Raw genomic sequence first — 15,624 nt, forward strand, 5'->3', positions numbered from 1 at the left:
GGCTTTGCACTGCTCAGTGCCATTGCTGTTCACTGAACCTATCATTCAGGAATCTTAGCATTGAGATTTTTTCTGCTTTTTGACATTCACATGAAAAATGAAAAGGAAAGAAAACCCTAAAACTCTCTCAATGACCTTTTTGCTTGATATCTTGCTAAGACCTTATTCCTACAGCACTTGCATGTAAGCAGTGCTAATGAAATCCCTGTTTAGAAGCTGAAAGAGAAATTATTTGACCCTCTTATATAACCTATTTGCACGTAGCCATCTTCAATCCTAGTTTCCTACAGTATACCAGAAAACACACTGTTTATTAACAGAGGAATTGTTTTTTTCAATGTAATCACACATATGATATTGCATGTAACCCTTACTGCTATGCATATATGAAAGAAAAAAAATCAATGCCACACAAATTGAGTCAATATATAGACTCTGAGAAAAAAAAGGAAAAAAAAGAATTCAAATAACTAGCTATACAACAGTGAAAAGTATGAGAGACAGAAATAAAATCAAAACTAAGTTCATTTTTATAGAAAACATAAGTCATACCATTCTTGAAGTTCAGGAGAAGGAATAAGACCTGCAGTACCATTTTTGGAGTTCTCAAGTTTACCCTGCCACCAGTTATGATCATCTTTGCTAATGATTTGGATAATATCACCAACTCGGAATCTGATGCCAGCTTCTTTGCAGGGAATGAGGTCATCCTTTGCTGGATCATATTCAAATTGTGCTCTTACATAGATCTACAAAAAAAAGAGTTTATAAGAGACACTGCAGTATTATTACTGATATGGCATTCAGAGTAACAGGTGAAAATCTGATCTGTGAATGCAGCTAACACATATTGGTTGCAACAAGCAAAGAAAGAAACAAAAAAGGAAGGTGCCAAAGCATAAGTGATAGTTGAAAATGAAAATGCCCCCTCCAGCAAATGATGGAGACATATGATGTTATTTCAGCAGCTCATTGTTTCTACATTATATGGAACCTGAACAGCAGAAATGCAATAAACTCTCATAGAGTCTCTCTAATAGTTATTAACTATCACAAATCATTACAGAACATAAGCCAGCACCTTACAACTCAATTTGTAATGTACTTTGCAACTGAACTCCCATGATATGTTTTAAAAATTTCTGAGGTAGGAAATTTTATTGGACAGTATAAAGAACTTAGGCTTTATTAGTGATCTTTAGAATGAGAATTTTAAAGATTTAAGACATTTAAAAAAATCTTTTTCAGGAGGTCCTGTATTGGACCTATCACAGAGTTACTAAAGAGGAATGTGGAAGTTCTCTGTATGGGCTTTTCAGTAAAAGTCTGTTCCTGTGTAAATAAAACTCATGATTTGAGCAAGTTATTCTCTAAGGAACATTAACAGAAAGAATCTAGACTCTGACTTCACAATTTAAACTAATATACCAATCCTATCTTTGTGTGTTACTGAGGTCTCAACTCAAGAAAATAAAAATAAAAGTGATCTCCAGTTTTGGTTGCTAATTACAACCAAGGATCTTAAAATCAAAATTAAATGTCATGCCCTAGGTGGATTATTTCTGCAGTTCATGAACTTCAAACACCACCCTACAGCATCTCAGACAGCCTTGTATACACATACTGCTGATTTTCTTACTAAAAATTGACTAGATTAAAAAAAGCCCAACAGTTGCATTGCAAAGTAATAACCTTCTTACAAACTGCAACAATCACTTTTCAACTTTGCTCAAATTCTGCTCCAGAAATAGCTGTAAGTATGCAGTGTTAGCACTATTCATGGCACTTAAAAAAGTAATCCAATCTGCACACTGAGATATGAATAAATTAACTTAAAATGGCTAATCACTTCTATCTTGTATCTGATGTATTTTTATTGGTTTGCAGTGAGAGCATCAGATGACAACACCAATACAGAACTCAACTTTTAATATATTAAATCTGACCCTTGTTCTGCTGGGCATTGAGTTTAAAAAAGCAACCCACCTTCTTTTAATTACCTGAGAAATAGGATATTTTGAAACCAATTATGTTTATTAATTTGTTTTCCATGAAGTAATCAATACTGAGCTGATCCCTTATTTTGCCTGAAGCTTATCTAATACTGGTCTAGAAACATCAGCAGTATTTTCACTGTCTAGATGTCCCTGTTTTTCAAGTCCCTGATCCAGCTTGAGCCATTATCCACCATATACTGGCAATTCATGGAATTTTACAGACTTCCTCACACAAAAACATGTATCTGTTTTCCAATCCCTTAATGTTTTCCAGGATGACAAGAAAAAGATGTTTGTTCAATGGGAAAAATCAGGTAAAAATTGAAAAAATCAGGTAATTATAAATGGTGTGAGTAAGAGAAACACCATTATTTTGACACTGCCTTGAACAAAGTTTCTTCTCCTGGGGAAAATACCCTATGAGGACCAAATGGAAACCTAATATAAATGTTTGGAAGGTGTACCATGGAGCCTTTCCAGGTTTACATTCAGGCAGTTGGAGTCTTCAGAAGAAAAGGGAAAGCTGAAAGAACCATAGAGACCTTTAAAAATGGGAAGAGAAGTGAGAGCAAACCATTCTTGTAATAGAAGTTCTAGACAGCTCAACCAGACAGCAATATAAAAAGATTCTCAAAGACAAGAGTTAAAGTAGCTGATTGACTTCTTGAATGGAATTGCAAGAGCTATTAAAAAAATTCCTGGTAGAGAAGGAGGCTGAGTACTCAGTTAAAAATTCAGAGGTAGATTCTGGAAAGACTATATATAACTGGAGCAGTTACTTGAGATGAATCACAAATCACTTGACAGTATGTGTTCATTTGGAGGCTGCAGTAAAAAACCAAAAATTCTTAATATTGCAAAGAAAATGATAGGGAATCCTCTGAGGAGCCCCTATGGGCTTTCTTGGAATTCTCTGTAGAGGGAAGATCTTTCTTTGGTCTGTGATGACTTGCACAACCAGCAGGTCAAGGTAACAAAGTCAAAGGAGGTTATTGAATATGGGATTTAAGACTGAAATTTTAAGAGACCATCTTCAGATTTATCAAACCTTAACAGAAACTGTCCTTAATGCTTTTTTTTTTTTTTGAAGAGCTTTGTTAATGTTAGTAATTAGTTTCAGATAAACTCAAGACTCGAAATCTTTGTCAGCACAATATTTTAGAGTTTTAGACACCTGCCCTACTTGTTTCCATGCCAGCTAAAATAGAAATTTGAGCTTTCCTCTAAGATTAAAACCTGCACAGGTGTCATGGGTTTGAACAGAACCACTACAACAGGACACTGCACAACAGGAAGTCTATTAATGCATTCTGAACTAAATCAACATCTCCAGTTAAATTCACAATGACTTTGTAACTCCCACACATGTGGACACATGAAAACAACAAAAAAAGCTATTTTGAATTAGCCACAAACAAATGAGTTAAAAAGAAAAATGAAAAAAATGGAACAAATTTTCCAAGCTTAAATGTTTTAGTCCAGCACATACAGAATATGAGGGGGAAAAAGGTAAGCAGGGATGTTTGCTAGCATCTAAGTTTACAAAAATTCCCATGGAGGATTTCTATTCACCTGTCGTCCTTTTGGTTGTGTTGTCGATGGCAAGTCCTGCAGAATAAAGTCAACCCAGGAGAAGAAATTTTCATTTTACTTTTTAAGGGTACATAACACCGTTTGTTAGTGATTCATACTACGTTACAGTAAAATGGTAAGTTAGACAAAAGTATAAAGCATTGACCCATGTTTAGAAATAATTCTTTTCTTAAAGAAAAATCAAACCCAGGCTGTTTAGCAGCAAGCTGAAGAAAGCAGGTAAAAAGTTTAAGCAGATAAAGAATGTGCTTTTTAATAAATAATTCAGCATCTTCAACACAAAAGCACCACCAAATGAAAGAGGCTCTTTATGTGAATGCCTTTTCCACTTAATACTTAAGTTTTGCTTTTAAAAGAGAGAGGCTGTTATAAATACTAAAAAACTTATGATTAAAAATGTATAATGTGATCAATTGTGCTGAGAATTAAGATTACAACTACTTATCATGTTATAAATTTAATTTAATTCACAAAAATGTCTTAAATTTTTCATTCACACAATTATTTTTCATTCTACTAATTAATAAGCACTTTACCTTGTGGCAAATAATGTCTAAGTTGCAATTTTTATTAATAGTTAAAGAAAGAGTTACTCGGTTTTGGTTTTTTTTGTTTGTTTTTAGCTAGTCCCATGAACTCACAATATTGACAGCACTCACTGAAGAAACTTGTGTGTAGTTACTACACTGGCCCAAACAACAACAAATGATAAACAACACGAATTTTAACATTAATGTACTTTAGGAAGAACAGGAGATTGACAGCACTTTTCTACCTGAATACATACAAAACAGAAGTACTTTGTGTTAAAGATGTGATGGTAATAGCTTGGTTTGTAGTGCAGTTTAAAGCCACTTCCTTTTGCTTTCCATACCCAGGCAAGGCTCATGTTTCACACAGTATGTGCACGTACCACGACAGCAGAGAGCACACCAATTCCTTAACTCAGATAGCGGAAACCAGTACACGTTCCAGAGGGCTCTCAAAACACAAAACTTAAAAAAAAAAAAAAAAAAAAAAAATCTAAAATGTCTTGGGATACCAACTGCACAGTTACTCTTCCTTCAAACTCTGCTTCCAAAGCTCAGGATGGAAATAAAAACTTCCACTTTAAACCTCTGCCTAGTTTTGAGGAAAGTGCTGACAATGATTTAAGGATGACTGAAGTGTCACAGTACAGTTATTAACATTTAATTCACGGTATGGCTTTTAATGAGAAGAATATGTTGGAAAAAGCCCTCTAAAAAAAAAAAAAGAAAACGGGGGAGTTACATATGCAATAACCTGGGTTCTCTCAGCAGGACAAAATTTTCCACTGACCACATGATAAGTTTAACAGTAATGGCAGATGAGCACCAACAAAACTTTCACACTTTCTCTGTGTGGAACTGGAAATCTTACCGAAACAGAATTGTTAGTGCTGCTATGACCATTAGCTGGGGACTGTCTGGATGTAGAGGGGGAATCTCTCTGAAATAAGACACAAGGTTCATTAACAACACAACACTATCACAGGAACACAGATATATTTCAAAGAACAGTTACATCCACAGCCTTATAACCAATTGCTTAGCTGCTTCATTTGTGAAAGTTTCCACACCTCAAACTCTGTAAATCTGAAAAGTTTTGCCATAGCTTAAGATTCAGGTTTGACATTTTGATTTATTTGAGTTAATAACTACCTTTATGTTGCCTTCAGCTTTTTAGTAACTGGGACTTCTGAGGTCTCATGTGGCTGACAATGCTACCGGCCCTTAGTCATACATCAGTCTAGTTAAAATACCTGAAAGCTACACTCTGAATAGTACTTGAAATAGAATGAGGCCCATATCCTGTTTTAAAGATGTTTCTAAATATTTTTTCAGCTATGTGGTGTTGATCAGTCTTTACTCAGCAAGATGCATCTCTCTGCAGCCTCAAAGACACTGAGGCTGGGGCCTGAGAAGGAAGCTGGATTCTCTCTCCTGACTTCTCATCCATTTTACAGCACAAATGAGGGTTTTCTTCCAACATTCTTAAGGGCTTGAAAGTATCAAACCTTGCCAAAATATAACACTTTGAAAAAGCCATTTCCCTTGACCCAGACTACGAGTGTGGCCCTACACTTCAGTGAAGAGACAGCAGACAGGGTGATACTGGGAATACAGGAGGGATAACAGGAATTCCTGACTGGGTTTTTCAGAGCAATGTTTCTCACATGCCACTTTGACTGTATAGTGCTTAATTCCATGATAATTGAGCCATCTCTTCCAGAAATAAAATAATCCACTCTACACATTGTGAAAAAAATAAAAATCCCTTTTACCCTCAAAGGAATTCTGGAATATAATATTCCACATCAAAGGTCATCTTAGGAATGTCTGGTCATTTTGTGTAACATCAAGAACAGCAGAGAAAAAGGGCTAAAACAGTTTTCTAAGCAAACAAAGTTAATCCTATCATATTTTATCAATACAAGTACCTTTTGTGAACAAATTAAGAACCCAGACCTGGAGCTAAACTGTTCGTGCAACATTAATCAGGGATTAATGCCACATGCCTAAGAACAAAACTTGCCTCCACAAATACTTGCAATGGGTAACAGAATGGGGAAAATCAGCTCTAATTCTAGTTACAAAATCACTCCAGCATAAATGAGAGCAAATAAATCATTCATTACTTAAAAAAAAAAAAAAAAAGCCTAAAGGAATCAATATTCTCTTTTTTTTTGGGGTGCATGGATTATCAGCATTCTGTCTCTGTTATTTTCTCACTTTCAAGAGGTGAAAAATTAATTTTGAATTTTTTTTCAATATGGTTTGTTATTGATTTGTTGTCAGTAATGGCTTAGTAAGGAGCAAGGGAAAGCTTTTGAAACTGATGCAAACACCCAAATCATTGGGAGAAAAACAAGCTTAGAGAATGCCACTACTTCTGGACAGTCTTGAAGGATTCTGCCTTTGAAGGAAATTTTCTTGGTTTGAGAATGTTTTGATTTGTATTCCTCCAACAATTCTCAACATAAGACAGCATATTATTCAAAGCAAATGTTCATCATAACATACTGAGGCAAATATACATTTTCGGTGCTATTGGTGATTTCAGTACTGTCAGAAATAATCTAACAAGTTAGTCAAGAGACATATTTTTATGTATGACTTTTACATAATTAGGATGTTCTGTTCTGCCACAATTTCAAAGGCATTTAGATTGTTATTTTCCTAGGGATGGGTGTTTTTTGAAAAAAAATATAGACTCAAAAGTTAGGAGAAAAACTGTATTATGCACAATTTAATGAGACAAATCAATAAGCAAGAAATCCTTGTAGAATAACAGAACTGCTTAGGACTGGCCTGGAAAACTTCAGTTTTGGTTGTGAGTTTGTTTCTCCAGTAAACCAGTGAAAGCCCCACTTTTCCTGGGAGTAGGGGCAGAAAAACACTTGGAGGATAGTGATTCTGAGTAATGTAGAAAGGTTATTATCATTGTGTATCAGTAAACTTGACTGTCTGGACTTCCCAGTCTTCTCCAGTGCAAGACAAAAAACAACAGAGAAATCTTTGGGGTCATTACAATTCAGTCAAAGAACCACAGAGCCAGAGCCTTAGAGGAAACAACCACAATTATTTCCAAATTATGGCAAACCCACTTTCCTGTTGATTCCTTGTTCTTAGGTGTGGCATCATTCTTTAGGAATGATAAACCAATGCATTTGAGATGCAAACCTATAGCAGAACCCAATTATGTCTAATAAATACAACCTGATCAAATTAGATATTGACAAAAACAGCTGGATCAATGGCATTGCTGCCAGATCCGAAAAAAACCCCAAAACAAGAAAACCACCAAAATCAAAACCCCCAACAAAAAAACCAGACAGACTTTCCAAAAATCTGAAAATAGTTTTACATTTCAGTCTTGCTCAAGGAACACTTCTGCCAGTATTTTTAATACAAATGCCAAAAAAGTTTAAGACTATAAAAATACTCATAGTTTGAACACTAAGAGAAACCATGGAAGACTAAAGGAAAAAAATCCATGGTAATTACCACCAGACTTTAAAAATCTCGTATTTATAAAAGCTTTTCTTCTTAATAAAACAACGTAAGAGTCTCACAAAGACAATCTGAAACATAAAGAATGTTTATGAAGAATTTTTTTTTGTTAAAAAAAAGGATTTCCCTTACTATTCTCACATATCTGACACTATAAAATGTTACTTGGGGTGTTGTGTCAGTACAAAGAAAGAATGCAAATGTAGCCAGAGCAAAATGCTTGCTCAGTGGGATAAAACTGAAACATATGAACAGCACACACAGCCATCAGCCGTAAGAAGGATGTGTTGCAACAGTTACTCAAGTTCACATTTATGTAAATCTGCAATTTTCTGGGTATCTGATGAAGAAAGCAACACTCTGGCCCCTTGTTATCTAAATATCTGTGTTAACTGAGGTCATTTGCCACACCAGTGACTAAAGAGGTTACCTCACACCACATCAGCTGATCCAAGTTTTACACAAGGGAATTCAAAAGTATTATGTTTTCAAACAAGGTGTGCTCCATGAAATAGGAGGTCTGGTAAGTGAATGGAAGGCATGGGTGCAGGAAAAGCCACAAATGCCTCAGAAACTTGAAATTATTCAGTTGAGATTTTGAAAACTGCCTAGTGACCCTGAATTACATAGTGTAGGAAAGACTTCCTTAAATATGCAGAAATGGCTCAATATTTAGAAAATAACACTTATTTTAAATGACTACTCAAAAGAAGACAAATATGGCAAGTGAAATTCAAATCCCAGTTATTAAAAAAACCCCATTCCATGCTCTCCTCACCCTTGTGAAGGCCTAAGATTGTAAACAAAAGGCACCATCACCTCTGATTCTACTAATACTTAGTTTTTTCTTATTCAAGATTAAGAAGACGTTTTGCAATCCAATGATGTGATCCTGGTAGAAGCCTCAAAGCCCCCACTTTCTCGATTCTGTCTTATATTCCTCTTGTGATAAAACTACACTACATGAGCACCAGTCCATGACTGAAGGAGGAGGGGAACCAAACATAAATATATACTGAAGTGTTGCCAAAAAAATACCTTAACTAGGAAGGTTATACTAGTGAAGACCAAGTATCTCTCTATTTATCCTGCTGGAGGGCACGAGAAGCAAGATTTCTGTGTCTTAGTAATGTCAGTCAACACTGAGTTTTAGTCTTTATCAATGGTTAAAAATTAGATTTATCATCTGAATCACCTTCCTGAAAAATTCAGTGACAAAAATTCTCTGTGTACCAAAGGACTAGTGATGCTTTAACAGGATGATTTAAAAACCCTGAGGTTTTTGTGTACACTTGTAACTGATGAAAATCAAGCCAAAGTCTTAGTGTGGCTGAGCAGGTGGAAAAGACTCATCCATCTCTGACTAAATGAATGCTAAATGCTACATAGTGTGATAATTAGACATGACTCCTTTTTCTCTTTGATCACACATTTCTAGTTTAGCCATTTTTTCCAAAGAAAGGTAAGTAAGAGTCTGTTTTACATTTTTTGGTGAAATAAATAGTAATGAAAAGCCTAAGGACACAAAGCTAAAGAAAAGAGATGATCTGCTATTACTAAAATGACACCTAACAGTATTAATTTAAAGCTGTATGCTGAGTTTTTCCAAATAACCATCTTCCCAGCAAGTCTTCAGTTTCACCAGTTTCAACAATGGGAAGTGAGGTATCTATTATTACTATTCCTCTTTGCAGCGTGAAGTCAATACATGAATTTGTCAGCACACTGCAATTTTTTTAAAAGCCTTTGCATTTCATGAAAAACTTTTGGTTTCATATTTATTTTAAGAAAATTGGCCTCATAGGTGAAACTCTGTCAAACCTTCTACCCCTAAAACCTTTCAGTTTTTGTTGAATTCTACTAGAAGTACAGAAGGCAACCAAAAAGCAGTAATTTTTTTCCTTGCAAACAGATTGTTCTGACAACCTCAATAGCAGTTTCTGTGTATTCTAGCATCTGCTGAGACACAAGAACAATTAGGGTGAAATCACAGCTCTAATTAAGATAAGGTGCTTGACTTCAGCGGGGGTTGTGATTTCACTCTGGGAATTCTAATTCGGGAGCTGTTTGCGCAGTTAAGCATGTGGCACGGAGAGACTGGCATCATCTACACGCTGCATATGCCATCTGTATGCTCAGACTGGAACAGTGGCTCTCAAATAGCCATTTTCTACAATTTAATTCCCTTCAGTTGCAATCTGGAACATAACTTTGTGAGCAGAAGGGAATTAAACGTTGCTGTGCAAAAGCTGTAATACCAAGTTTCTAATTCAGCAACAACTCCAAATCTGTTCTTCTTCTGTAGTGACAAAGACCTTTTTTTCATGGCAACACAATATTAAGCCACATGTAACTGTTACACACAACCATCACAAATTTACCTCAACAGGGTTATACAGAAACAGGTTCTTCAATTAACCCTTAACAGCCCAAAGCAGCAGTATAATGCTTAAAGCCTAAAAAACAGGAGGATTGTTCCTCAGCTTAGGAACTTTTCATAAGACTTCCTGAAGAATGAGTTTAAATGGTCATATTTTAAAGGGGCTTCCTAAAAGCATAAGCCGAGGATCCCCTTTCCTATTTTTTTTTCTTTAATAGGCTGTAAAGAGTTAGTTATGGTGCTGATGAGATGAATATGAAGGCAGGGCTGAGTAGGTAGGTGGGGCCTACTCGTGTTCCGTTATCTTTGTTGTAAAATTGGTGTGCGTGATCTAACAGGACAGGCAGAAACAATTTCCCAGAAAGCAGTAACATTCAGCCATCAGCAGGCAGTTAGTTACAGGACTGAGGAAGAAAGGGGATGGGTCATTAAATTCATTACCTCACAGGATGAAGATTGCATGCGATAACTTGGCACAATCTTGAAGGTAATACTTCCACGCATTTCCCTCTGTGGAAAGAGAAGCACTTTGAGACTAACGCTGAAGAGAAAAATCTCCAAATTATTAATGCTTGAAAGGAAAACACCACAGTTCAAGTATGAAAAGCTAAAATGCTATGGATAAGTTGTCATACCACCTATAAACAAACAGTGAAAATGTCCTGATTAATCTTAAGTATAAATGTACATTACCACTTTGTTCACCTGACCACGTTTTGAATGCCTAGACCCAGAACTGTATTTTAACACCACAGATTCAGAGATATGTAGGTGTCTTCCATGTCAACCATTTATTTGTAGCTATACTCTTGTCATCTACAGTCTTTGCTACCAAAGTGGCATTTTCTTCCCTTTCATCATAGATGTTAAATAGCAAAACTGTATTCAGTTTCTGGAAGCTGCATTTTACTGTAATAAAGGTAGGAATGTCAAAAATAGTCTTTCATCAAAACAGAACATGGAGTCTGCTACTTTGCACTTACTATTGTGTAAGAATATTCACAACAAGTAGTAACTGCAGAACAGCAGCAGACTGTGACAACATATTTTCTTAAATGGCAATCTGAATATTTGTGCCGCCACAGGACTGACTTCTGTGGGACTCAATCTGGGCAGAAATGTGAGCACATCACTTCAAGACATCTGAGAGTTTCCCCCCTTTCTCTCTTTGGCTGGCTTACTGTGACCCCAAAAAAATGTTATTTCCCTTTAAGCTTGTCCGGGATTAGTGATACCATCCAAGATCTCAAGGTTAGGGTTGCTTGCAGAAAAATTAAAAAGTGTTCCAGAAATAACAAACAGACTCTACTAGCAAGGCCCAAGGTGGAGCTTTCCTGGAAAAAGACAGACTGAGCTCAAAGCAACATTTTTTTCCTTTGTAACTTCAGTAACTGCGAGCACAACAGTTACAAACAGAAAGAACTTCTTGTTATGTGCACATGTAGTCTATCAAGAACACAAGAAAAAGGGGAAGTTAGTACACGAAAGTTTTGACAAAATAAGACAGGCACTTTTATGGAGGAAGACTTCAGGTACTTACAAGCATTTTTTGTAGCTGTTCTACAGTTTGATTTGCGACACTGATTCCGTTTATTTCTCTGATTTCATCCCCTACATGTAGCGTACCTGCGGAGTTAACAAACACACAGTCACCTCAAGATGTGTTTCCACAAACTGAGATAATTGTAACACAGCACTAATATTCATATAAAGGCATAAACAGACAACAACATTAAAATAATTTTTTTGCTAGATTCAGAAAAGGGCTTTGTATTAGCTACAAATCTTTCAGAGTGCAGTGAACACACAGCAAGAGATGCCTAGGCATTCTACCAAGTACACACGAAAAACATGTTTTTGTTATTAAACAATAATATTGAATCAAAACCACTATATGGCCTGGAGTAATATAAAGATACTTTAATATTATTCAAAATATAAAACTGATGGCATTACATATTAGACTGAGAATCAGATTCAGTAACATCCCTGTATCAAATAAAATCCCCTTTTCTGCAGCATTTCCCATTTTTGTCACTGACAGAAGTGAATATTGTTATGTTCGTGACTGTAAGGAGAAGTATACATAAAAACTGGGAATAAAGAATGGACATTTGGCATACATGTCAATGACAAACAGACAATTTTTAATGACTGACACTGGTGTTTCATTTTTACTGAATGCTCTGGAAGCTGCAAGTAGATGGAATCTTTAAAAGCCTTTATTCCCATTTCAACTCTGCCACCTTTTGAATAAAGACAATTTCAACCACCAGGACTAGGTAGAGCTGGCTTAGGGACAGGAGGCAACTTCACAGCAGCTACTATTTTGTGACTGGGAATTGTGTAGTTTGTACTTAATATTGCTGGACCTGAAATTATACAGTTCCTGTAACCCTCACGGTAGATTTATTATCCAGACATTGCTGTTATTGCCTGGCAATACAGTTTTCCATACAGCAAAAAGAGACATGAGAAAAAAATGACAACACTCCCCAAATCCAATGCAAGGCACAGGCCCTATCAATAGGATTCAAACGTGGTGCTCGAGATCACTGCTGAATTACACCTGGGTTGTTCTATTGAGTAAAAATATTCTAAAATAGTTATGTTAAAATGAAGCAGTGAAGCTAAGAGGCATCTAGAGCATTAACAGAATTAAAAGCATTAAAAAAAAAAAAGACCGTACTACAGAAACACTGAAGTACAGCTCATTTTCAAACTACCTAGTGCAGAAGCACTACCTTAGTTAGACGAAGCACATAGAGAATAGGTTAAATTTCCCCAATCTTTAGAAATAAAAGACACTGTATAATTAAAAAGAACAGAGTTTTAATGGGCACAGTTGGATATTTTACTCAGTTTTATCAGGTGTTTTAAGTTTTATTAGCCCCATTATGGAACACAGTCATGTGAAGCAATACTCTGCAGAGCATCACCACTACCTAAGCACAGCTGGAAGGAAACCTTCATGTGAGTCTTAGAGCAATCTCCTTTTAAAACTCACTGTTTGAAGCCAAATAAATTTAAATTCAGAAAGTCCTCTAAAGGAATATAGAGGTCTGTCTGAATTGCATCTTTGCTTGTACGTAAACTTTTATCTTTCCTGCTTCCTGACAGATTTTATCATATCAGAAAGGCAAAGTGAATTTATGTTTTGTCTTCCTAATTATCTGTTCCCAGCTTCCTCTGAAATAGAGCAGTAGGCTAGAGGGAACTTTGGTCTGAAAAATTATGAAGATTTTTGTTTTCATCGAAAGAAAAAATGGCAGTCTGAAAGAAGTAAAGTAACCCTTTCAAGGTGCAATCCAAACCTGCAGCCAATAACCTAGCAGGGAAGTTCACCTGTTTAAAGTAGGGCAAAAACCAGTTACCTTTGGACATCTGATCTGAACACACAAAATGACAAAAAGACGACTGGGGATGAGAAAAAATACATGTTTGCAGGGTTTGTTGTAGCTGTAGTGAAAACTGAAAATAAAGATTTAGAATCTAGGCACAAGTAATATTTTTATTTCAAACCCAGTTTTTGTGAGCTTCAACACCAAAAATACAAAGCTCCTCAAGAACAGTGTGAACAAGGTTCTTCCATTTTTGCAAGGGAAAATACTGCTACTTGTGTAAGGATTTTTTTTTTTTTAAACAGTGGATTAAGTAAGTACAGCTCCAGAAATTATTGGTGTTTCAATCTCTTGCTGAGCTATACTCAGTAATAAGATAGTTATTATCCTAATTAAGACCTAAATGAAACACAGTGGGCCCTCACCTCAAAACACTGGCAGCCATCTGCAACTGGAAGGTAACTAAAGCAGTTAGCAGGAGTCCATGCAGACACAGAGATACACTGCTATGGAATGGTAGCAATCAAAATCAGGAGAATGTACACAATCTGTACAAAATGATCTAAAATGACTGTGTTTGAAGACAAAACTCTTCATGAGATGTAATTACCTTGCCGGTGAATCATTCCTCCGTGCATAATTCTTGCCACAATGCAGTGGTTCAGCTCATTCATTTTTAAAGTGATTCCCTAGAAAAAAGGAAATGTTTATACTTTTAAAATAAAATATTAAGCACTATGAGTTTTGAGTGGTTAAGAATAATCACTTCCTGAAAGCTTGAAGGCAGGGTATAAATTTTAAGATTAAAATAAAATCTTTGTCACTCACTTCAAGATGAGCAATAAAACCAAATACTATTTATAAGTGAAGATGCAATACTTCAACATGAGTATGTAAATATCTGGTTTGTGAAAAACGTGATTTTATACTGAAGTGCAAATCCAGTTGGGATTAAGGCCTAATTTACCTATAACTACTACAAGGCTGCTTTTAAACAAACCCAGCCCTTGTGGCACAGCAGCAGTGTGAGTGAACACAAAGCATTTCAAGGAGGATAAATATCTACAGTGGCTGCTGAACTATTCTAGTTTATTGACAACCCTCAAAGTGAGGAAACTGACACTGAAATCATCATAATACTGGTCTTTACCAGCACAGTGTCAAGGCAAACAGTGAGTATCCCTCCATACCATGGGCTCATCCGTGTTCTTCTGGAACTGCACCAGCCGGACCCGCGTTACATTCTCCATATCCATGTCTCCGTTGGCGCTCTCCGGGGAATCCCCGTTCAGGTACGGAGAGGTGGGAGGAGGGGTGACTCTCAGCGCTTCGTCACTGTAAACTTCATGTGCCACTACATCATGGGTTTGAAGTAAGGCCTAGAGGAGATGACAGCAACAAAACGTCAGATTTCCGTCACCTCCCATGTCCCTCGCTCGTTCCTCGTGTTTTTGAAGCTTTTGAGAAATTCAAGGAAATCCAAGATATTTGCGCCCCATTTTCTATTGACGAACTTTTCCCTTAAGGAGTCTAAGATAAACGTCATCAGACTGCAAACACCCACATGTACATTGAGCCTCTAAAACCTGCATGAGTTAATGTGATTTTTACTGTAGCTACTTCAGTGAGAATGATTCTGCCTCCCTTGCCCTCATCCCCTCGACAACTGCAGGGTGTCAGAGTGAATCCATCTTCATGTGCATAGACAGAGAATCAGGAATCTATCTTTCTGTGCAAACTGTTCTATAATAATTACTCTAGTAAAATGGAAAGCTACTCAAATCACATGGTATTTTGCTCTAATAAAGACGGACTGTGGATCAATACTAACTTAAAGAATGAAATACGATTTTTTTGTTGTTTATTATCACATTTCCTTCCATACTCTCCCCTTCCCCTAGAACATGGACTCAGCACCACCACCCTGAGCTCAAAACGTGTGACAAAAATTAGAATGCAAACCAACAAACTGCTAAAATACTGCTTCATTAGCTTTACTGTTTCTTGATGCAGAGAATAGTATAACAGCTAATTGATTAAATATGCTTAAGTATCTTTGATAAGCAGAAAAACCAACTGTAGGAACTCTAAGGTGCAGCACAGACCTGTATCCTGTACAACTGTAAAAAGTGTACACCCAATATGAGAGAAAAGTTGGACAAAGCTGAAATAGTAGCAAACCAGTATTCAGCAGTGCCAGGCTTTTTTTCTGGTATGACATTCCAGTGTTCTCCAGGACGCCTCCGAGAGTCCCGCGTCACATCCATCTCCCATCTGTA

The 15,624-nt window shown here is 36.4% G+C and overlaps 1 protein-coding gene across 2 annotated transcripts in view; it reads right to left on the reverse strand.

Annotated features, from left to right (window-relative positions):
* CASK (calcium/calmodulin dependent serine protein kinase) overlaps positions 1 to 15,624 on the reverse strand; it is a 187,865-nt gene that overhangs the window by 16,538 nt on the left and 155,703 nt on the right. The window contains exons 14-20 of one of the 2 annotated variants that reach the window (XM_082279193.1): positions 14,536 to 14,724; positions 13,956 to 14,034; positions 11,545 to 11,630; positions 10,446 to 10,514; positions 4,992 to 5,060; positions 3,570 to 3,605; positions 553 to 749 (exon numbers count right to left, since the gene is read on the reverse strand). In XM_082279193.1, the coding sequence (XP_082135319.1) occupies positions 553 to 749; positions 3,570 to 3,605; positions 4,992 to 5,060; positions 10,446 to 10,514; positions 11,545 to 11,630; positions 13,956 to 14,034; positions 14,536 to 14,724 (725 nt within the window). The remainder of the gene's footprint in view (positions 1 to 552; positions 750 to 3,569; positions 3,606 to 4,991; positions 5,061 to 10,445; positions 10,515 to 11,544; positions 11,631 to 13,955; positions 14,035 to 14,535; positions 14,725 to 15,624) is intronic. The other variant, XM_082279194.1, reaches the window with a different exon arrangement.

This window comes from Coloeus monedula (assembly GCF_965178545.1).
Source record: "Coloeus monedula genome assembly, chromosome: 3".
Lineage (NCBI taxonomy): Eukaryota > Metazoa > Chordata > Aves > Passeriformes > Corvidae > Coloeus > Coloeus monedula.